This window comes from Heptranchias perlo, chromosome 27 (genome assembly GCF_035084215.1).
Source record: "Heptranchias perlo isolate sHepPer1 chromosome 27, sHepPer1.hap1, whole genome shotgun sequence".
In the NCBI taxonomy this organism is placed as follows: Eukaryota; Metazoa; Chordata; class Chondrichthyes; order Hexanchiformes; family Hexanchidae; genus Heptranchias; species Heptranchias perlo.
The window spans coordinates 28,124,284-28,149,461 of record NC_090351.1 but is presented as its reverse complement, the minus strand read 5'-3'; the positions used below and the strand labels follow the sequence as shown (position 1 = coordinate 28,149,461).

At 39.7% G+C, this 25,178-nt stretch overlaps 1 protein-coding gene across 2 annotated transcripts in view; it reads left to right on the top strand.

Moving 5' to 3' along the window:
- The window catches only part of LOC137344491 (6-phosphofructo-2-kinase/fructose-2,6-bisphosphatase 2-like), a 58,215-nt gene extending 33,313 nt beyond the window's left edge, over positions 1-24,902 (top strand). For both annotated transcript variants that reach the window (XM_068007516.1, XM_068007515.1), the window contains exons 11-14: positions 1,362-1,491; positions 3,460-3,522; positions 5,915-5,979; positions 20,644-24,902. In XM_068007516.1, the coding sequence (XP_067863617.1) occupies positions 1,362-1,491; positions 3,460-3,522; positions 5,915-5,979; positions 20,644-20,703 (318 nt within the window). In that variant the 3' untranslated portion in view covers positions 20,704-24,902. The remainder of the gene's footprint in view (positions 1-1,361; positions 1,492-3,459; positions 3,523-5,914; positions 5,980-20,643) is intronic.
- The last annotated feature ends 276 nt before the right edge of the window (positions 24,903-25,178 follow it).

Below are 25,178 nucleotides of genomic sequence, written 5' to 3'. Positions count from 1 at the left end.
CCGCTCGTTAGATTTAAACCCACCCACAAACTATCCACGGGATACTGAGCGCCAACTTGCTGCAATGGGGAGCCAAAAAAAGTGCAGTGTCCTCTCCTGGGGCTCTGTGAGTGAGGAAAGGAACCGTCTGTCCCCATAACCAATCAGATTGAAGCATCCTTGACAAGCTGCACAGAGTGAGAATCAGGAAGTGAAAGCTACAACAGTAAATTCAATGTAAAGTCAGTTAGAGAAAGCAAGGATAAGAAATATTGAATAAAAAGACGGAAATAAGAGACAAAGAAAAGGTTTAAAAATTAAATTTTTTTTTCAAATGACCAACAATTAAAATTGGAAGGAACGAGATGCCACGTTTTTAAAAGTTAATTTTCAGTGCCAGAGAGGTTATTTGGCAGTCATTAAGACTTACCACGGTGTTAAAAGTTAGTTTAGACCTTTTTCTGTGCAGATTAGTTTGTTTTCAGCTGGGCCGGAGAGCAACTTCGCGCTGGTCCATTCATTCCAGCTGGCGATATGTCCTTCCCGCACAGCTTTTGGAGGAACAGGGCATCTGATCCAGCAACTTCCGGATTTCTGCATTTGACTGCGCATGTGCCCTCACCAGAAGTTGCAGTACGAGATGCACAGAAATAACGGTCAGCCCTATTAGCCTCGCTGTTATTTTATGAGCAAAGTCTGGTCCATTATGTGCTTATTTTTCTTTCTATTATAAATTCCTGTAGTGCCTGTACTGGCAAGAGTGTGTGATTACTGCATGACAAATTTACATGGGGAATTTCCATTATAAATGTGGACATGGGAATTTATAATGGAAAAGTTGACAGGTAATGTGTGCAGACATAAGATTTTTAATATATTAAATAGATATGTGTACACTCATTTAAAAGTTACATACAATTATCCAAATTATTTTGCATTTTGATTCACTCGAGGGATCTCTTGATTAGAGAATCTATTATTAATGAAACTGGGGCACTGTTATTCACACAGTTCACCAATAGTCCGGAAGAGCATCTTCTCCTTGCTGCACTGACACTTCAGCAGTGCACTAGTAATCATGGATGACTGGGATTGTTTCCACAATATAATCAGGGAGAATGATGCTTTCTGGAGTAGCAGCAATTCTACAATGTCTGGTTGCTGTGTTTTGTTCTGTGATATATTTGAGCAGCTTCATTGGGTTAGATATTGCTCTAGTAATTATTAGACATGTATAGCATTTTTATTACATTTTCTAGAATGTTCTTTAGGAATGGTTTAAAGTAATTTTTTATTAGTTTACATTTTTCTCATTTCAAAAAGTATATATTAAAGAAGTACTGCAATATAGTCTATTCAGTAACCAATCATCTTGTGTTCAGTCCTACCAGGATTTGGTCCAACGGGTGGAGCCCGTCATCATGGAGTTAGAGAGACAAGGGAATGTTCTTGTTATTGCACACCAGGCTGTCATGAGGTGCCTCATCGCTTACTTTATGGATAAGGGAGCAGGTACAACAATAAGAAAGTGTATAGTACTATATTTTTTTATGGCTTCTCTTTTCCCTACCCCACTTTGTTTTCTGCCCACCTCTCCTGATGGCACTGACTCGCACGGAAATATAGATCCTCGAATGCCAACTGGCCGTTCTTCATGCGTAAGCCTGGACAGTGAGCACTAGCATGCTGCTGTACAGTGAAGGCAGTGCAGATGAATTCAATCCTGTCCTCACCCAACCTCCATGCACATGTACTTTCCAACAGGGTTCATTATAGGAGTTAAGGAATGGGAACCTTTATTAATTTCCCCCACCACCTCCCCTGAGGCCAGTTGCAGCATTACTATCACCAGCAGATTTCCAGCATCTGCAGTATTTTGCTTCTGTGTTGGTATCACCACCCTGACTGAGATCAAGTCCTGTTATTTACTTTCTTTTTGCCATTTTTCTCACCTCTCCTGAGGCTTTTTGCTGGAGTGTGGATTCACACGTACCCCTGTTGCCTTGCTAAAGTGGCCGTTATTCATGTGAGCCTAGACAGTGAGTGTCAGCAACTTATTTGACCATTGGTTACATTACAGCGGAACTGATAGTGTTCACCCAATGTCCGCACGTGGCTCTTCCAGCAGTGATTACTGAATAGCAATCAGAAATGGTGACTCTCTCTAATTTCCCCACCCCTAACCCGAGAGTGCTGAAGTCAGTTGTCGTGGCCTACTGCTGCCACAATGGAGATCACCCAACTCAGCACAGACAGTGGATTGAACCTGGATTTTCCTGGTCTCTCTGGCTCAGCTATTCACTGGATAAATTTGCTGAGCTCTACTACACTTCTAACAGACTTGAAATCGGAATGTGTTTACTTACACAAACTTTCCTTAAATACCTGAATGGGATAATTTGCCAACAACCTAAACGTGCACAAATAACATAATGAGCAACTACTCTGGAGTGAGTTCCTGAAGAATTAATATTTCTGATGAGGGAAGAAAATTGAAAAATCTAAGCCACTTATAGTATTCACTCTTATTATTTGAGTAGATCAAACATGGTCAGCCCTTTTAAAGGGAGATATACCCAACTGAAATATCCCATAATCTTAAATGTTATAAAGGGAGAGAGGTGCCAGGACATATACTGGGCGAGATCTTTAACTTACCGCCTGAGCGTTGAGGATTGGCTGCCTATTATTGAAACCCCTGATATTCAATTCCACTGATTTCTATAACAGGTAGCCATTGCGCAACATCAGTTTTATGCCCAGGCAGCAAAATAAAACATCTACCCCACTGTGTCTCTTATACATTTGGTTACCTTGTTTTATGTTTTAAAACTATGGAAGCCAGGAAGCAGACATTTTCTGTAAATCTTTTTTTCACCATCTGACCGAGTACTGTTCCATGGGATTGTGTGTAGTATGATCAGTTAGCACATATCTTTCTCATCTCTGGGATGCAGCCAAACTGATGGAACAAAAAGCAACTGTAAGGGTCTTGTGTGAAATGTATTGCCGTGGTCTTAACCACGTTCTTAATGGGCATGAACCCAATGGCAAAAAAATGTCTACAATTTGATTTAAATTGGAACTAAAATGGCAGTCTCATTTAGAAGCCATAGAATAGCTGCTGTGGGAAGGAACAAAAAGTTACACTGATTTACTTTGAGGTTGGGGTTAAGATGCATTGTTAAAACATTGTACAGCCATACAAAATCTTATCTGTGAATGCTAGATGCTGACAATGATAGACAAAAATGGAAAGTGTACCATTCCCCAGGTGTGACGTCCCCAACATTGCTAAACACACAAAAGTCAGCAAAAAAAATCTTTTGTTTAAAAGGAAACACGAGTTTTAGTGGCAGAAATGAGTAATACTTGTTAGAATTCAGTGTCCCCATTTGTAATGACAGTGGAACAGAGATTATAGTGAACAAGATCTGCTCTATTTAGTGGTTTAACATTTTCTGGTTTATTTTGTTACAGACGAATTGCCATACCTGAAGTGTCCTCTACATACTGTCTTAAAACTAACACCTGTTGCCTATGGTCAGTAATCACACATTTTACTATCATCATTGAAATCTCTTCTATTAACAATGTGCACAAGAGAAGGTCAATCAGATGCTGAACTTGTTAAATTTGAATGCATTTTTATCATTCTAGGATAACTTTTCTCAAGTCATTGTTAACTATTATACATTTAAAAAATCTGAAATCTTGAGGAATGAAGTTACATTTGAACTGAAACATAAAATGTTACAAAGTGGTTATAATACTTTTCAGATTGCAGGAAATGCAAACTGAAGCATATCATCAAGTAAATGATATTGTATCTATGGGATATATGTATTTTTCAATTTCCAGATGATATATTCTATAAATAGATGAGGGAAATGTCCTCCTCATCAGCCATATAGCTTTCCATTAACTTGCTTCCTTCTGTCTTTTTTTTGTACTTCCTGCTTTCAATCAAATATTCCTAAAACCAAGTATTTGAACCATGCAACAACACATTTTATGTCTGTATGGTCCAGAATTGGGTCAGTCATCCTTATTTTATATTTTGTTCCAGGTTCTTTTCTCACAGGCATGAAGTTTGCATGGATCTTTATATAGTATAGTTATGCATTTAGATTAATTATTTATTAATAAATGGTTTGTGCTATACCTAAGAGAAGTGTGGCCAAACTGGGGTGGGGTGCGGTGGGGGGAGAGGGGGTAAAGTATTTGCCAGAACTCAAATTTCTCACTTCGATTCTATTCATACTTTTGAAAATAAATTATACTTCTCTCCCTTACTCCTTTGTTAGTGTCTGTCGAACAAACCAGTCACCAGTTGAGAAGGCTGCAGGCGAATTGCTTCCAGGCCACTGCCAATGCAATTCTGTAACTGGCTACTAGAACGTGTATAAGAATGCCAGGGTGAAATTCTGAAGTTTTTCCCCTTTTCCATTAATCATGTGCTTGAATTCCATTCGGTGCCTTTCAGATTGGGAATTTCCCAACTAAGGAATTATGATGGCCAGCCCAAATCCTACCACTCTGGCACATCACATTGGTTCTCCAGCATATTTTAAAACTACCATAGCACTCTTAATGCCAACCATAATATCATTTTATGATGTGAGTTGCCCATATATATACGAAAAGAAGGATGGGGAATTTGAATTCACAATTCTCATCCTCATCCTTGTGTTCAAATCCCTCCATGGCTTCGCCCCTCCGCATCTCTGTAACCTCCTCCAAGTCTACAACCCTCCAAGAACTCTGCAAGAACCCTCCAACTCTGGCCTCTTATGCATCCCACACTTCCTTTGCCCCACCATTGGCGGCCGTGCCTTCAGCGTCTAGGCCCTGAGCTCTGGAATTCCTTCCCTAAACCTGTTCGCCTCTCGCTCCTCCTTTATAACACTCCCTAAAGCCTTCCTCCTTGACCAAGCTTTTAGTCACCCGTTCTAATATCTTTCTTTGGCTCGGTCTCAATTTTTGTCTCAACACTTTTTGAGATGCTTTACTATAAAGACTCTGTTTGAAAGCAAGTTGTTGATATTGGGGAGGTGGGGGGGGCGCGGAGGGAACATCTGGTCCGTCAAGCATGCCCCATTCACATGGTGCAGCCATGTACACCATTTCCTGGGAAAGACCAAAAAAAATCACACAGAAACAAACCTGAGGCCAATTCAAGAAAAACTCTGGGAAGTTCTTTTCCAACTTCCTCAGGCGATCAAGAAACCAGAACACTGCAGTAACCCATTAATCTTTCTAATCCCAACTAATCTGCATTTGCCCTCTACAACTGGAAATATTCTCTTCCGAGTAAGTTGTTTAGCTATTTTCTGAAGGACTGTGAGGAATCCATATTTGCCACATGCTTTGATAATCTGTTGCCGAGGGTGATAATTCTGAAAATAAATACTTCCTAACATCCAACCTAATTCATTAAGGATTTTATATGCATGCTCCCTAGTTATACCATCTCTATCTATCTCAAATAACCTATCCAACTGGATAGAATCTAATTTAATGTCATGTTTAAGTTTTTTTCCCTTTTTTGAAAACTAAAATACTATTACTTCACTGTATTTCAATAGATTTATTTATTTACATGTGAGTATGTCATCCTCCTGTAAAGAAAACAAATTATGGAGGAAGAAAAGTACAAAGTGTGCTTGATTAGATAAGAGAGCAAAATAGAATAAAAATCTGTCACGTCAAACAATATGGCATGTTCAAGTCAGGTTTGAATGATTTGTCTTCCATTAATATTGACCTGATAAATTTTGAGCTTATTTTCAAACTAATCTAAGGAATGTTATCTTTGGTTTTAATGTTTTTGTATCCATATTCACAGTGCATGGGTTCAGCAATCAGCATTAGTGAGTGTTCGTAATCTACTGGTTCATTTCTGTATTCATATTTAAAACTTTTTTTCTTTCAGGTTGTAAAATGGAATCAGTTTACTTAAATGTAGAAGCAGTAAACACACACCGCGACCGGCCACTGGTAAAGATTCTGTGATTTTCTTTGACTAGCTTCACAGTTTGTGTGTTGAATTCTTTTTTTAAAAAAATGAATGTAAACTATCTTTTCTACATAATTTTTCTTTTTTTTTAAATTCTTTTTTGGGATGTGGGCGTTGTTGGCCGGCATTTAGTGCCCATCACCAGTTGCCCTGAAAAAGTGGTAGTGGGATTTCTTGAACTGGTGCGGTCTGTAAAGATACTCCCACAATGCTGTAGGGTAGGGAGTTCCACGATTTTGACCCAGGGCGAATGAAGAAACTGCAATATATCCCCAAGTCAGGATGGTGTGTGACTTGGAGGTAATAGTGTTCTCATGCACCTGCTGCCCTTTTCCTAGGTGGTGGAGGTCGCCGGTTTGGGGATTGCTGCCAAAGAACCCTTGGTGAGTTGCTGCAGCGCATTCTGTAAATGGTGCGCACTGTGGCCTTGGTGCGCCAGTGGTGCGCACTGTGGACATGGTACCCCAGTGGTGGAGGGGGTGGATGCTTAGGGTATGAGGTACCGACCAAGCAGACTACTTTGTCCTGGATGGTATTAAGCTTCTGGGGTGTTGTTGCCACTGCACCCATCCAAACAAGTAGAGAGTGTTCCATCATACTCCTGACTTATGGCTTGTAGGTGGTATCTTTTAAACGTCACTTTAAATACGAGGATATTATTCAGATTAATGGAAAAGATTAACTGTGATGTTGCAAATGTAACAGGTTCAGAGACGCCAGTTTTTTTTTACTTTTCACAATCCAGTAGGAACCACTGTCATTTACTTACTGCTGGTTGGCTCTGCAATGCCAGATACAAAGCCATTCTATTTGTGTTACAATTGTGTTCTGCAGTCACTAGTATTTTTGAAATACTTTGATATTGCAGATGTACTTGATATTGCACATGATGTATAAAAATGTGGGACAGGGACAGCTAACCTACAGAATCACTTAGCACAACAAACTCATTGTTTCTCAATTATAGATACGTGTGCAATTGGTACCTTGTCAGGAGTTCTTTATTCTTGATAAAGTTAATTTATCTGATAAGAAAAAAGGCTGAATGCTGTATCGATCTTTGGACTCTTAACTAAGAAAGCACCACTCAAAATGTAATCTTGGTTGACCTTTGCACTTGGGCTTCCCTTACAAGCAATGCTTTCTTTCTAGCTTTTGTAAACAATTTTACAACACCAAGTTATAGTCCAACAAATTTATTTTAAATTCCACAAGCTTTCGGAGACTTCCTCCTTCCTCAGGTGAACGGTGTGGAGCTAACAGCGCCTTCTAGGAGGTTGAACAAGAACCAACCTTAATAGCGTGTGTTTTGGAAACAGTTTTGTCATGCTTTGAACTAGAAAATTCTTATTCTGTACTTTTTGAGATTTTAGGCCAAACATTGCAAATTTATTCTGGCCTTCTGTTGGCTATCTTTTGTAAAGAATTTTATTTTGTCTTTGTATGGGGAAGATTATGAAGTCAATGCATTTTAATTGCAACAGAAATTGTTGGCTGTATGTGAAATAATTGATGCATGCAAGCCAGTACACATTTGTTATCTTTAATGGTCAAGCCATTGAAATGACTTATTATAAAGAGATGCCCAGCGTGCATTGCATATAGTTTTAGCAGTTCCTGGATAAAGTGGACAATGGATGTCAGTTACTTATTCACATGGAATGTGAGCACCTCCTACCTTTGTGTCTTTGATCTGGCTTAATTGATGGCTTTGTGTTTGGAGGCTTCTTAGGCTGGATTGTATACTCCAAGCTGTTCCCCATATATTCAGTACAGTTTTGGTTGCACCCACTTTTGTGGGGGAGACAGGAACATTTCCCTCACCCATGTAGAAACATCAGTTTTTCAATTTATGTTACTGTATAAGAAATATACTCTGAAGGAACTTTTTAAATACTTGTGCTCGGATCGAAATCTTTTTTTTCCCTAATAAGCAAAAACAAATTATGACTTGTGAAAATTGACTTTTTAAAAAAAAAAGTTCCAAACTTTTCCAATCTTTTGCTTTCTTTCTTTTATGCCTTTCTTTTGACTCTTGAAGTGTTTGTCTCTTTTCACTTTCTATTTTATTCTTCCTTGATTCTTATTGAATCTTTCTTAGCTCATTTTACTAAATTTTATTTTGTCTCTTGCTTTGTTTTTGTTAAATTACTTTATAAAACTTTTTAAAAAATCATTCTCATTGTTGGGAATGGGAGGGAGAGAGTGGGAACAGTCCATTGATGGGAGTAAAGTGTGGTGAGAATTTTTTTTTAAATGCCAGGTAATAGTGCAAAATCAGGTTGGATGCCTGGGAAAGAATAACATTAAATAAAAATGGAAAAAAAAATGTGTAGAGAGTTGAACATGTTCTGATCCAGAGCTACCATCTGTACTTTTGTGGAATTGAATCTTAGATCTGATTAGTCTGTGCTGCTCACATGACCAATAATACCAGGTGATTAGCATGAGCCAATCAGCAAGATGAGAGGAACTCTACAAAGACAAAAACTATGTAAATAGATAGATGGATAGATACCTAGAAACATGAAACATTTTACAAGGATTTCAAACAGTATCAGGGTAACATTGGTATTTATGAATTTTAATGAGATTGGATGTTTTCCCGTGGGTGTTGTAGATTATCATTCTGGGGAATTTACAACGGATCTTAACCATTTGGAACTGACAGCAATACACAAAACATCGGCTCAACTTCTCCACCTGTCTTTCCTATCTTTGTATTCTTTATAACATATATTCAGTCTCTCCTGTAGTATCTCTGATCGATCTTGTTCACTTGAAATGTTCACCTTTTTTGGACCTTGAGTCATCTATATATTCTGCCTATGCAGCTCTGCCAATGTCAGGTATGTTCACCTGTATCAATAGATGTGGGTACCGATGGGATGGCACAGAGCACCTCTCGTACAGTATGACCTCCATTGGTGCTTCTCCTTTCAGATAGGTGGAATTTCCATTGAGAAATCCATTGGTGCTGTTGAGAACACGTGCCAGCAGAAAAATAACAAAAAAAAATTGAAGATAAGCAGTTGAGAAATGACTGAAATAAACTTTCCTTGCCATTACTGCATCCTTCTGTATACTTTTACCATGGAGGCCCAATTCAGATAGCGGTGATTATGAATGGATGTCCCGTACACTTGAGCATCACGAAATAGCATGTAGGACGTAGTAAATTTGATATTTAAATGAAGCTCCCACCCATTTGAGACTTGCACTTATTATGCTGACATATACTGCCAAGGGGAGTTGCACGTGACGCATAGTGGTTGGTGGTCTGGTGTTATAAGATTCTGGCAATTTTTCAATCAGGTCTATGCAACTTACACCTGTAAATCAGGTTGACCTGATCAAAAAATCCGGGCTCAGCTGTGGAGAAATTTGTCCTGTAGCCGAGAGCTGAACATAATCTTTTCAGGCTGGATCATTTTCCAGGTTACCTGGAAATTAGGCATCTATATAGATGTGAAACAAAATGAGTTCTCTCTTTTGTACTAAAAGGTCAAACCTAACTACCCAAAAAACTAATTCACCTTAGGAGCATATTAACTTTGAGACATCATATCTGGAAAAGTAACAAGAATATGAGAAGGCAATTGCTTCAGATTTGTTCCTGTTCACTTTATACTCCAAGGGGTGTCTGAAAACCCTGAAGAACTTAATCGTTCGAGGAAGAAATAGTGTCCACATCCCAAAGAACGAGCAGAGCACCATCTGCGTACAGAACAACCTTGCTTCAAAGGATTGATCTTGAACCCTTCAACAGGAAGCTGTGAGTGACTCATTGCTATGACGCATATTAGAAGGATAGCTTTTTAAATGTGCGATTATAAATAAAATGTGCCATGGTCAGGCACGAAATACAAACTAGTATCAAAAAATGGAATTGTGTGCATTGACAAAGGCTCAGTATCAATGATCTCTGTAAAATTAACCAATACTTAGTAAAGTTGACAGAATCTTAATCATACAATATCAGATTATTAGTTAGGGTTTAACCCAACACTAATAGTGATTTAGATTTCAGGGTTAATGTGTAATTGACCGAGTTCAAAGTGCAAAGTAGCATTAGGCTGCTTTCCAGTTAAGCTTAACTTAAATATTTTTATTGTAAAAGACACAACCTCTTTCGTGTAGTAGCAGACTAGCTAGAGGCTCAAATAGGTCAGCTGGTTTTGATGTCTTTCATTGTCTTCCTGCATGGCAAGTTTCAGCTCCAACACCCACCTCCTCTAAACTCGTTTTAAAAGCATGATTCTCTTTAGGTGCATGATGACCTTAAATACCTCAAGCTACTGCAATTGTAACATCAATTTAGGCAATTTGACTGATCGTAAATCCATTGCCAACAACTAAAAAAGACACGTTTGTTTTGAATACTGCATGAATCTGCAATGAAGAGGGTATTACAAATCTTTTTTACCCTCAGAGCTGTTGATTATTCAGTACACAATAAGCTTGTCACTGACATTGAAAAATTATTTCAGGATTTCAAATCAAGGCCCAAAAAAAATGAGGGAAGAAATGCCAGAATTGTGGGGTGCAGTTTACATATGAATGTGGACTGAAAAATTATAAAATCACAAGTGAGGATATATTGGGGAGGCTATTGAATGTCAAGGTTCTGACTCTTGACAACTTTCATCCCGTGGCTCTGAAGGAATTGGCTCAAAGGATTACGAGTCCGCTTGCGGATATTTTTCAGAGTTCGGTGGACTCGGGCCAATGCCAGAGGATTGGAAAATGGCAAATGTGACTCCCATCTTCAAAAAAAGGGGCAAGAACAAATTTGGATCTATACTGGGGCTTCAGCTTTGTAAAAAAAAGGCGCAAAATTGAGGCCCCAGTACAGATCCCTGGGGAACGCCACTTGTCACATCTCGATAATCAGAGTACATTCCCTGCTCTCTGTGTCTTATCTCCCAACCAATTACCAACCCATGTCACAAGGTTACCTCCAATTCCGTGCACTCTCGTTTTCGCTAATAATTTCTTGTGCAGAATGTTATCCGATGCCTTCTGGACGTCCATATAGGCAACATCCATAGACACTCCCCTGTCCACCATGTTGCTGACCTCCTCAAAAAGATTAATTAGTCAGACATGACCTCTCCCTTCACAAATCCATCCTGACTCTTATCAGCACATGCTTGTTCAAGTCTTCATTCACTCTGTCCCTGATGATAGATTCCAGTAACTTCCCCACAACTGATAGACTAACAAGTCTGTAGTTTCCTGATTTCTACAGACACTGGCCGGATGTGACAAGTGGTGTTCCCTGGGGATCTGTAATAGGGGCTCAGCTTTTCACCATTTTTTATCAATGACATGGATGAAGGAACAGAGAATTGTACATCCAAGTTTGCAGATGCTATTAAGTTGGGAGGCACAGTAAGTTGGCCTCACTCCTCCCTATCTCTGGAAGCAAGAGAAAATCTCAGGTTGTCGTCTGACTGGGCCAATCATCCTCAAAACCTTCTGGGGCCATGGTACCAGTATTGACTGACTCTCAAAATCTGTCCCAACAGACCCCTATCTGAAGAATTTTTACTGATTATCTGTGCTCCTGAGTCTGCTCTGCAGATTACACCAATTCTGGTTGAAGCCCAGAATGTTTCAGCAGTTGGATCTCTAACAGCTGACGCCTCAGTGTCAGCCAGTACATGGTCACCATTATTGTCACTTAAGGCTATCAATATTTCAGTTGTTTCAACCAAGACAATATCTCAAAACAAGAATGATTTGGCACTGACTGATTTTGAGTATTCAATGGTCCCACTAAAAAGCAAGAACAAACTAGCCAATGATGATACACCATGGATGAATGAAGAAATAAGGGCAAAATTGAAACTAAAGAAAAAGCATACACTTCGTACATAGACAACAAAGGATGACAAAAAGGAATACAAAAAGGTTAGGAAAGAAGTTTTAAAAAAAGCAATTAGGAAGGCAAAGAGAAACTACACGATTAAAATTATCAAGGAATATAAAAAGAAATAATAAAGTATTCTACAGACACATGAACAACAAAAGAAAAATCAGGATTGGAGTAGGGCCACTAAGGGATACACACGATAAACTCACAGGTAATGACAGCAAAATGGCAGAAATATTAAATAATTACTTTGCGCTTCAGTATTTACCAGGGAGACTAACATGGTGGGCATGACATTAGAAGAAGAGATCAAAAAAGACATTTAAGATAGAAAGGGGGGAGATAATTGTAACACTAATCAGACTTAGAGAGGATAAAACCCCTGGTCCGGATGGATTGTATCTGCATACTAAGAAGAAGTTAGGGAAAAGATAGCCGAGGCACTATTACATATGTATAAAAAATTCATTCAGAAAAGGGAATAGTGCCTGAGGACTGGTGGACAGCTAATGTGATTCCTATATTTAAAAAGGGAGATAGAACAAGTCCAGGGAACCACAGACCAATTGACGTAACGTCGGTGATAGGAAAGTTAATGGAATCCATACTCAAAGATGTACTAGAAAAACATTTAGAAACCGAAAATATAATAAAGAATAGTCAGCACGGATTTCAAAAAGGAATGTCAAGTTTGACCAACCTTATTGAATGAAGTTTTTGAAGAAGTAACAGGGTAGACAAGGGTGATGCAGTAGAAGTAATATATTTGGATTTTCAAAAGGCCTTCGATAAAGGCAATTAGCAGAATGGATAGCAAGCTGGCTACAAGGCAGCCATGGTTAAAGGTAGTTACTCAGACTGGCAAAAGGTGGGAAGTGGTGTTCCACAAGGATCGGTACTGGGACCACTATTCACCATTTACATAAACTATTTGCACTCTGGAATCGGAAGTACAATTTCAAAATTTGCGGACGATACCAAATTGAGGGGTATAGTTAATACCAAGGAGGACTGCGACAAAATACAGGAAGACATTAATAAACGTGCAGACTGGATGTATAATTGGCAAATGAATTTCAATATAGATGAGTGTGAGGCATAACATTTGGTAGGAAGCATAAGAGGGGCACATACTGCTTGGATAATAAGAGTCTAAATGGGCTAGAGAAGCAGAGGGATCATGGGGTGCAGATACACAAATCACTAAAAGTAGCCAAGCAGGTAATAAGGCCATTTTAAAAAAGCAAACTAAGCACGAGTTCATTTCTAGAGGGATAGAATTGAAAAGCAGAGAAGTTATGTTAAACCTGTATAGAACCTTGGTTAGACTTGGAGTACTGTGAACAGTTCTGGTCTCCAAATTATAAAAGGGATATAGAGGCACTGGAGAACGTGCATAAAAGATTTACTAGGATGACACCAGAACTGAGAGGTTATGCCTAATCAGGAAAGATTGAGCAGGCTGGGACTTTTTTTTTCCCTCTGGAAAAGAGAAGGCTGAGGGGTGACCTGACAGAGGTCTTTAAGAAAATGAAAGGGTTTGATAAGGTAGACGGGGAGCAGGTGTTTCCACTTGCGGAGGAGACTAGAACTAGGGGTCATAAATATAAGATAGTCATTAATAAATCCAATAGGGAATTCAGGAGAAATTTCTTTACCCAGACAGTGGTTAGAATGTGGAACTCGCCACCACAAGGAGTTGTTGACACGACTAGCATAGATGCATTTAAGGGGAAGCTAGATAAACACGAGGGAGAAAGGAATAGAAGGTTATGCTGATAGGATTGGATGAAGTAGAGAAGGAGGAGGCTCGTAAGGAGCATATACACCGGCATGGATCTGTTGGGCCGAATGGCCTTTTTCTGTGCTGTCGTTTCAAGGTAATTGTCATAGCAGATCGGAGACCTTGCTGGCCAATGGCTCTTTAATAATGAAGAAAAACAAAAGCAGCTTAGATGGTAACAATTTTAATATGCCCTTAGAAGAAACTGCACTTCCATCTGCATTCAATGTTCATGATCATTAAAGATAGTTTCATTAACCTATATCTTGGCCCAAACTCCTGTAAATCTCTGCTTCAGTTGGTATCTTGTGGTACACTTAGCTGGCTCAACATCTGTCCTGAGCATGATTGTAATCTGGAGTCATGAAAGTCTGACAGGAAGATTGGTGCTATAGCTCATCTTCAATCTACTGATTAGTCCCAGGTTTGTTGTAATAAGTCTCTGATAATTTTCATTGATTCCAAAATAGAATATTTGAGAAGTAGCCCTCCATATAGGCCAAAACGCTATTACACTTTTTAATTTAAAAAATCCAAGCTGGTGACATCCGATGTACTTCGTGGAGACCTGATGGATGAAGCCTACCAAGAATGCTGGCCAAAGCACCAGTCACTGTTCTGAAAGACTACTAAGGCTTTCCAGGTTCCTTTTGTGAGACACATAAAACCCCCCTGATGCTTAACACTTTACACCTCACAAAATTGGTGTATCAGTGTACTGTAGATGCTCGTGATGTGAAAGTTTGAATATGCCCCAGCAGAGCAACCCAGCTGTGGATCCTTGCAGGCACATCCGATACTTAAGATCTAGTAAAGAACCTCAGGATGAGGCTGCAATTGTGAGGAGATGTGGGAGGTATTTTTTTGAAAAAGAATCAAAAAACTTTGGATAATCAGCATGTCATCCGTCTACGTGACAAAAATTAAACATTTTTATCTATTGTATTATTTATTGGATTCCTTTTTGCTGATCACAGCATACACATGGAGTTAAGATTAAGTGCTGCTTGCTAATTCAGCAAACTGCAGAGAACATGCATTATGGTATGGTATGCAGAAGGCACTGATTTGTGGATGTGTAGGTACTTGCAGTGGTCATTGTAGACTAATAGTGGCCAATTGGCTTGCTCCTCGAACTGAGATAGACTTGGATGGGGACCCGTCTAACAGGTCATTCAAAGTGATTGGAACAGATTGCTCGGTCAAACCATTTAATTCAAATACAAGCATCTTGTGGGCCCATTTCCAGAACATGCTGAAAACTCTCAGCAGATCAGGCAGCATCTGTCGAGAGAACACAAGTTGACGTTTCCAGTATTAAACCTTCCTCAGAACTAGCTGCCTGACCTGAGTGTTACCAACATTCTCTGTTTTTGTTTCAAATTTCCAGTATCTACAGTATTTTGCCTTTTTACTGTACATGTTTGACAGCTGTCTTTGTGCCATTTTTAATCCTGTGAATGGCTGATCACCTAACCTAGTTATGAGATGTAGTTTTTAATGTCCTTGTTCTGGGATATCGTCAAAGAAATTTGGAGCTATATCTTGATTGGTGAAGACAGCAGTTAATCAGAAACCATTGTGAGTATCAGCCACCATGGTAGCAGATAGCTACGCAAGAAGTAAGCAACCGTGTTTCACGAGTCAGTTTGTGTTCGAATTAGTGCAGGAGAAGTAATTTTTTTGTTGCTTTTGACATTTCAAAAATGGCAGTAAAGTTTATTATCACTGCAAAGAAATTATCTGCACTGATAACTATTCTTTTACCTGTTTAATGTTTGCTAAATTTACCCAGTGACATAGCATGAATCATGATAGAATGTGTATACTTCCACTTACTGAGGATGTGATACATTTCAGTAAACCGGAGTACAGTAATCAGGGTTCTTTATTTGGCCCCTGGGTCTTGCTATACATACCTAGATAATGGGCAGTTAAAAGTGCACACTCTGGTTTGTAGGGGTCGTGAGGGCTACTAATGGCAGTGGCCAGTGATGGCGCAGCCAAGGAAATGTGTACTGTCAAAACCGAAGTCCTGAAGCCGAGCAGTGTTTTTCTTGGATGAGAGGGGTAATAATATGTATGAATTGCAACATTCAAACCAGGAAAAGCAACAAGAACAACCCTTACCCTTGCATGCACCTGCTGCATCACTCTAGCAGTAACATCAGATCACCATGCAGCAATCTACAGGGACAAATGACAGACTGGTCTTGAGCGCCAGGGAGAAAATTCTGTTGTGTATGTGAATAAGAGAAATCATCTAGGAAAGTTTCATAGAATCATAGAAATTTACGGCACAGAAGGAGGCCATTTGGCCCATCGTGTCTGTGCCAGCCGAGAAAGAGCTATCCAGCCTAATCCCACTTTCCAGTTCTTGGTCCGTAGCCTTGCAGGTTACTGCACTTGAAGTGCACATCCAAGTACTTTTTGAATGCGATGAGGGTTTCTGCCTCTACCACCCTTTCAGGAATGAGTTCCAGATCCCCACCACCCAGTGGATGAAAAAATTTCTTCTCAGCTCCCCTCTAATCCTTCTACCAATTACTTTAAATCTATGCCCCCTGGTTATTGACCTCTCTGTCAAGGGAAACAAGTCTTTCCTATCCACTCTATCTAGGTTCCTCATAATTTTACCCACCTCAATTAAATCTCCCCTCAACCTCCTCTGTTCCAAAGAAAACAACCCAGCCTACCCAATCTTTTCTCATAGCTAAAATTCTCCTGTCCTGGCAACATTCTTGTAAATCTCCTCTGTACCCTCTCTAGCGCAATTACATCCTTCCTGTAATGTGGTGACCAGAACTGTACGCAGTACTCTAGCTGTGGCCTAACTAGTGTTTTATACAGTTCTAGCATAACCTCCCTGCTCTTATATTCTATGCCTCTGTTAATAAAGGAGAGTATCTTTTTTGCCGCCTTAACCACCTTATCTACCTGTCCTGCCAACTTCAGGGATCTGTAGACATGTACTGCAAGGTCCCTCTATTCCTCTGCACTTCTCAGTATCCTACCATTTATTGTGTATCCCCTTGCCTTGTTTGCCCTCCCCAAATGCATTACCTCACACTTTGGATTGAATTCAATTTGCCATTTTTCTGCCCACCTGACCATTCCATTGATGTCTTCCTGCAGTCTACAGCTTTCTTCCTCACTATCAACCACACGGCCGACTTTTGTATCATCTACAAACCTCTTAATCATGCCCCCCAAATTTAAGTTGAAATCATTGATATATGCCATAAAAAGCAAGGGACCTAGTACTGAGCCCTGCGGAACCCCACTGGAAACAGTTTTCCAGTCACCCGTCGACCATTGCCCTTTGCTTCCTGCCACTGAGCCAATTTTGGATCCAACTTGCCACTTTCCCTTGGATCCCATGGGATTTTACTTTTCTGACCAGTCTGCCATGTGGGACCTTGTCAAAAGCCTTGCTAAAAGCCACGTAGACTACATCAAACGCGGTACACTCATCGACCCTCCATGTTGGTTCCTCAAAAATTTCAATCAAGTTAAACCTTCCCTTAACGCATCCATGTTGACTATCCTTGATTAACCCATGCCTTTCTAAATGACTCTTAATACTGTCCCTCAAATTTTTACAATAATTTGCCCCGCACTGAGGTTCGGCTGACTGGCCTGTAATTACTCGGTCTATCCCTTTCTTCCTTTTTAAACATCGGTACAACGTTAGCAGTCCTGCAGTCTTCCAGTCCTCTGGCATCACACCTGTAGCCAGAGATGAATTTCATTTACATATATTTCAAGAATTTATTTGACACAGAAAGCCTGGATGCCATGAAAACTGATTTTTCTTAAAATCAAGCAGTGTAACTTGTACAATTATCCACTCCATTCAAACAAGGGCATCATGTTCCCTGAATCCTTCCAGATTCCTCATTTGGTAAAACAGAGCGTGCAGAAACGCTGACCAAAATGACGGTCAGAGCCTCCGCTATTTCCTCCCTTGCTTCTCTTAACTGCCTGGGATACATTTCATCTGGGCCTGGCAATTTATCTACTTTCAAAGATGCTAAACCCTTAATATTTCCCCTCTCACCATGTTTATCCTACCCAATATTTTCCACTCCTCCTTAACTACAATCTCTGCTTCGTCCCCCTCTTTTGCGACGACAGATGCAAAGTATTCATTAAGAACCATACCCACATCTTCTGCCTCCACTCACAGGTTATGTTCTTATGTTACCCTTTTGGTCTCCAATAGGCCCTACTCTTTCCTTGGTTATCCTCTTGCTCTTTATGTATTTATAAAACATCTTTGGGCTTTCCTTGATTTTTACTTGCCAATATTTTTTCATGCTCTCTTTGCTTTCCTGTTTCCTTTTTAATTTCACTCCTACACTTTCTGTACTCCTCTAGGCTTTCTGCAGTATTAAGCTCTTGGTTTCTGACATAAGCTTCCCTTTTTTGCCTTATCCTATCCTGTATGCTCCTTGACATCCAGGGAGCTCTAGATTTGGGCGAACCACCCTTTTTCTTTGTGGGAACATATTTGCTCTGAACCCTCACTATCTCCTCGAATGCCTCCCACTGCTCTGATGCTGATTTGCTTTCGAGTAGCTGTTTCCAGTCCAATTTTGCTAAATCACATCTCAGCTTAGTAAAATTGGCCTTTCCCCAATTGAGAACTTTTACTCCTGGTCTATCGTTGTCCTTTTCCATAACTGCACTAAATCTAATTGAATTATGATCACTACCACCAAAATGTTCTCCCACTGATGCTTCATTCCCTAAAAATAAGTCCAGAACTGCCCCCTATCTTGGGCTTGCTATGTACTGTCTTTAAAAAAAAAGTTCACCTGAATGCATTTTAAGAATTCTGTGCCCACTATACCTTTTACACTGATTCTATCCTAGTTAATATTAGGGTAGTTGAAATCCCCTACTATTACTACTCTATTGTTTTTGCACTTCTGAGAAATGTGCCTACATATTTGCTCTTCTATCTCCCTCTGATTGTTTGGGGGTCTATAGTATACTCCCAGCAGTGTGATTGCCCCTTTTTTGTTCTTCAGTTCAACCCATATGGTCTCATTTGATGATCCTTCTAACATATCATCCCTCCTCATGGCTGTAATTGTTTCTTTAATTAATAATTGCGACCCCTCCCACTTTTTTATCCCCCTCTCTATCTCGTCTGAAAACCCTGTAACCAGGAATGTTGAGCTGTCATTCCTGCCCTCCTTAAAGCCATGTTTCAATAATAGCTATGAAATCATATTTACACATGTCTATCTGTGCCCTCAGCTCATCTGCCTTATTCACTAGACTCCTTGCATAGACGTAGATACCATTAAGCACTGCCAAGCTCCTTTGTTGTCTATTTTCTAGCCTTTGTTTTTTCTGCCTTCCAAACTCTCTTACTAATTTTCTGCCTTCTATTTCCAGCTTTGCTTCTGTCCCTTCTGAATCTACGCTCAGGTTCCCATCCCCCTGCCAAGCTGGTATAAACCCTCCCCAACAGCACTTGCAAACCTCCCTGCGACGATATTGGTCCCGGCCATGTTGAGGTACAACCCGTCCAGCTGGTACTGATCCCACCTCCCCCAGAACTGGTCCCAATGCCTCAGGAATCTAAAGCCTTCCCTCCTGCACCATCTCTCTAGCCATGCATTCATCTGCACTATGCTGCTATTTCTGTACTCACTGGTGTGTGGCACCAGAAGTAATCCAAAGGTTACTACCTTTTGAGGTCCTGCTTATTAATCTCTTTCCTAGCTCCCTAAAATTTGCCTGCAGGACCTCATCCCTCTTTCCGCCTATGCCATTGGTACCGATATGGACCACGACCTCTAGCTGTTCACCCTCCCCCCTCAATGTTCTGTAGCCGCTCAGTGACATCCTTGACGCTGGCACCATGGAGGCAACATACCATCCTGGACTCACGTCTGTGGCTACAGAAACACCTATCTGTTCCCCTAACTATTGAATCCCCAATCACTTTCCTGACCACCCTCCTACGCTCCCCCCCCCCCCCCCCAACCCCGGCCGGTGCAGCTGAGCCGTCCATGGTGTTGTGGACTTGGCTGTGGTTGTACTCCCCAGAGGAACCTTTGCCCTTACCAGTATTTATACTGAATACAGGTTAGAGAGCTAGATACACTCAGGAGACTCCTGCACTACCTGCCTGATCCTCCTTGTCTGTCTGGCGGTCAGCCATTCCCTCTCTGCCTGCACTCTCTTAAGCTGTGGGGTGACCACCTCCTGAAGCGTGCTACCCACGTAGCTCTCAGCCTCGCGGATGCACTGCAGTGAAGCCAGCCACTGCTAAAGCTCCGAAACCCGGTGCTCGAGCTCCTCCAGCTGATGACACTTGCTGCACATGTGGTTGTCCAGGACACGAGAAGCGTCCTGGACTTCCCACATGGCACAGGATGTGCATTCGATGGGACTGAGGTGCCCCTTCATGCCTCTATTTATTAGACTACTAACTAAACTTACACTTAAGACTTGTCCCTGAAACTGGACAAAAAAAAACACCCACCAGCTACTCACAAATCAGCTCCTTGTGCTAACATCACTTTAGGTGTTTTTTTACCCCTCTCCCTGATGCTCCGCGCTCCTCTGCCACCGCTCTCTACTGGGCCTACGACCCCCACCCTCTCTTCCATGGGCCACACTCCTTTCCCCCTACAGTTTGAATGGGGGTTTCCTTAGATTAAAGGATTATTTTCTGACCGTTTTTAATAGGGATATTCTGAATTTAGTTTGGAACATTTTGCTGCATTCCAAATGCATACAGGAAAAACACACTGGTTCTGTTGCTTAGCTGTCCATGAAAAATAAATGTCCACAAATGGAAAAATATTTGTTCCTGCATATAAATTTTATTCTTGCAGAGCCTGTCAGGAAATATCACTGAATGTGTTCGTCACGAAATGAATGAAGGTTTTCGGGTTTTTATATCAATGAATTTGGTCAGCGATGTAGTGTGATCTATTAACACTTTTTTTTCTTCCACAGAATGTTTCACTAACTCGTACACGGGAGGAGGCACTGAGTACTGTCCCACATCATAAGTAATTGGAACCTTTTCAATGAATAACTCAACTGGAGGTTAAAATCATGTTCAATTGGGTTCACTGAAATTGGTATACTAATCTTTCAATGAACAGTAATCTAAGAGTTTTTTGGGACTATAGGATAATAAAATCATTTGAGATCTGCTTTTGCATAATTGGTCAATCTTGCAACCATACAACCTAAAACACAAATTTTACATCTGGTGACATAAAGAAAATTCACTCCTACTTCAGTGAATAGCTGAAAACTAACTGGCTGAAAGAGGATCTGTGATTGAGTAATATTAGATACTCATCTGCAGGCTGAATGACTGAAGAACAATTTCAAAAGTATAATCATTTAACCTTTCCTTAATCTTGGAAATCTAGTGGACATTGCCTGATGAACAGATGAAATATGAAAAATATTTTCACCACTGGATTGCTCACTTGTGAATTATGATGTTGGTCTAGAGGTGAAACTATTCTTGCACTTCACCCATATCATATGGTATTCTGTCTGTCACACATTAATAAAATATGTTTATTTGTTTTGCATTTTTCATTCACATGCATTATTTACTGTGATAGTGATTTGACTCTTGCATTATAAATATATTTTTAACCCTTATTTATTTCCCTGAAAATTTTTAACTTGTTTAGCGAACCATGTTCCACCAGAGAGTACAATCTCCTATGTTAAACATGTCAGGTTTATATTCATGTGTTTTTTTTTAAAAACATCTTCAAGGTCATATGATAATCAGGCCCTATTCACATAAGATTTGTTTTACTGAGGACTGAGTATAAAACAACAGCTTTACCAAATGCAAGTTTTACAGATGAACTTAGTAAAATTGCAGTAAATACATAGCCAGACATTTTCCCCATTTTTAAACAAAAATGATACTTGAACACTAATTTGAGAAGCTTCACAGAGGTCCTAACTTAGTTTTTAAAAAAAACTGTTTTTTCCTCCCCTGAAGTAAAACAATTGCTATGTAAGGCCTCAATCCTGTCTTACTATTTATAGTATTGTATATTTCATTATAAGGACAATCAGTTTTCTGATTGGTCTTCCGCAGAGTAGTAGAAAATTACTATATTGTTGGCACTGTACTGTGCTGGATTGCTTTGTTTTATTTCTGTTCTATTTGTGTTCAAAACTATTTGTTTTTGTCTTTTACAATGGTAATTTTAATCTGTCTGGAACACAAGCTAGCAACACAATGAGTTGCATCAGGGAAGCTACAACCAACAAGAAAGGAGCCTCAGTCTTTAACACAAATACTTGGGTTTAAACAAAATGACTTCTGAACAGGACCACAAATTTCAGTTGTGCTTAAGTTTTTACCACCTTATTAAGGGACTTGAGGAAATGTTTTAACAATACAGCAGAAAATATAGTAGATAGTCTGCAAATTGGTTTCCGATCATTGCTAAATACTTAACAATTGTAATCAACCCTCAGCACAAACTTGAGGATTAATAAAATACTGGTTGGGGATTCATCTTGTTGAGTTTCTTTCCTGGCTTAACTGCAGCTCCGGCCCTTATTTGTACTGCAGTAAAGCCTGTAAATAACAGACACCTTAGGGACTGGCATTAACTGTCCTTTTGTTGTAGGTGTCCCTATTTTCAAAATGGTCATTGTATGTACTGTTTTTTTAAAAAAATCAGTGGAATGGGGAACCTAGCATACTTGGCAGCAGAGAAACTGCTCCAACCCTGGGATAGAGCCATACAAGCATTCAATCTTAGAGCGGTTTCTCTGCCACTATGCATGCCGGATAAAGAGCTCCCCATTCCACCAAAGCCGATTCTTTCAAATAGCTCGTTGCCACCTCACGCTGATTGGCATACAAGGACCTCACGAGAATTTGGGGGCAGAAAGGAAGCAAGTTGCAAGGGGTAGCGCCAGTGATCCTGCCTCAGTGAAAGTTCCAGACACAGCAGCTTTGCAACAGGCTGTGTCCCATGTTTTAAGTTGTAAGGCTTGGTGCCTTGAAGGCTGTCTGTAGTTCGTAATTTGCGAGTGTCCATGGTTTCAGAGTGCCTCTTGTATATTTTACCATGTAAGTTATTTGGATCTCTCAATAAGTGTCCGTTTTTTGCAGGTGTCCGTTTTTTGGGAGTGTTCGTTTATACAGGTTTCACTGTAGTTTGTTTTAATGAGCTTTAACTGCATACAGTGGAATTGTTAAAGAATGTTAACTTATCTCGAGTCATCTTACCTGCAGTCAGTTCAAACTTTTGTAAAGTGATGTTACAAACTCGATTGTGCCTCCTTTAAAGTAAGTGCTACTAAGTCTTTTTGAAATGGGAGAAAGTGTTGCCATTCTGGGAAGGGAGTGGAAATTAAATACACTGACAAAAAAAATTAAATTGGTTGTCAATTCATATCATAGGAACATAGGAACAGGAGTAGGCCGTTTAGCCCCTCGAGCCTGTTCCGCCGTTCAATGAGATCATGGTTGATCTGTGACCTAACTCCATATACCCACCTTAGCCCCATATCCCTTAATATCTTTGGTTAACAAAAATCTCAGATATAAAATTAACAATTGAGCTAGCATCAACTGCCGTTTGCAGAATAGAGCGCCAAACTTCTACCACCCTTTGCGTGTAGAAGTGTTTCCTAACTTCACTCCTGAAAGTCCTGGCTCTAATTTTTTGGCTATGTCCCCTAGTCCAAGACTCCCTAACCAGTGGAAATAGTTTCTCTACCCTATCAGCTCCCCTTAATATCTTGAAAACTTCAATTAACTCATCCCTTAGTCTTCTAAATGCCAGGGAATACAACCCTACGTTGTACAATCTCGCCTTGTAATTTAACCCTTGGAGTCCAGGTATCATTCTAGTAAACCTATGCTGCACTCCCTCCAAAGTCCATATATCCTTCCTAAGGTGTGGTGGCCAGAACTTTCTAAGTTCTCATGTTTTTTTCCCCCCAAAGCAGAGTGAAAATGTGAAGGAGTTAATAACAGCAGAACTTATCAGATTAGTGACCTCTCCCTAAACAATTTTAATGCTTTTGCCAATTTTTTTTTAATTGCCTACATTCCCAGACGCACTCTTTTTATGGTAAACTGTTTATTATTTCTCTCTGAATTACAATCTTTGTGCTGTTTCACGGGGCAGTCAATGGACCATTCTGCCTTTATTTGGAACACTCAGATCATTTTTCTGAATTGCTGCAGTGTGCAGCTGAACTAAGAATTGACACAATTCACAGCTCTGGTGAGGTACAGTGGAATCCTACGAAGTACTAAACATTCACCAAGATTTTTGTTGCTGGATTCATTAATATCTAATTGGCAAGATGCATGGCTGTCCTATGCTTGAATCAGGTACATGTTATTGAGATTCCATAATACAATAACTGCAAAGCTGGAATTTTGCCTATTCTAGGTTTTGAATTCAAGATCATTTTATCAGAGATTGGCTTAAGCACTGTGCTACTAAATCCCAAGAATTTCTCTTTCTTGACAGACCGAATTGTATTTATTTTTTGTTCCTTGCCAAACTAATCTGAACAAACTGAGTTTATGCCAGCTGCTGTTGCAACTCTTGTGTAAGACTTATTTGATGCTACCATCCAGTTGTGTAGCCAGAGGTGTGGAAAGTAAATTGAATTTACAAAAATATCAGTCTGTTTATAGTGCACAGATTGACCTATTTACTGTGAGAAAAGAAAGGCCTGCACGTCTAAACGCACAGTGTACAGGTTCCCAAAGTAATGTATTGTATAAACTATTATAAAAGTTGTAAATTTAATATTAAGACATATTTATAAATGTAACAGTGAAAAAAGATCTAATCTTTGTAGTTTTAGAAAGCTCTGTCTAAGGATTATTTTGAATTATTGAGCACAGTAAATTATATTTTCATTGTCCAGGAAGGTGAATTAATTTCAATGAAGAAAGCTCATCCAGGAGAAATATCGTATTACTATTTCGCACAAACCAGTTCAAAAATGTCCTTATGTACAGAAAATTGTCAGTTTTTAACGTTACTATTTGATTAAACATTTTACCTTTGTACCTTACTGTAACTGTGAGGATCTGTGGCCCATTGGTTAAATGGAATAACTCAAGATTATGGACAGATATAAATGTGCTTTTTACTCTATGAAAAATGTTGCCTCATTTTTGTATGTATAAATCTCAAGAAGGGAAGATGTAGGTCATCTGAAAAAAATAAATTCTCATCTGTATAAAAGGAACTATATCCTGACATTTTTTTGGTTATACCCCACCTTTATACTTTTTTTTTCCTTTTTAAGACTTTGCTTGCTATAGCCACATCACTCCATTCTGACTGCACTACCTCCACTGAGACCCATCCAAGTAAGTAGTTTGATATGCACAGAAAGTGCCCAAAGAATAAGCGTATCCATGGGTCAGTAGAATCAGAGCAGTTAGTAGATTTAATCTGTTTACAGGCGGGTTACCCTCGCTGTAGATATTGGGCACTCGGGACTCCTTTGAAATTTGA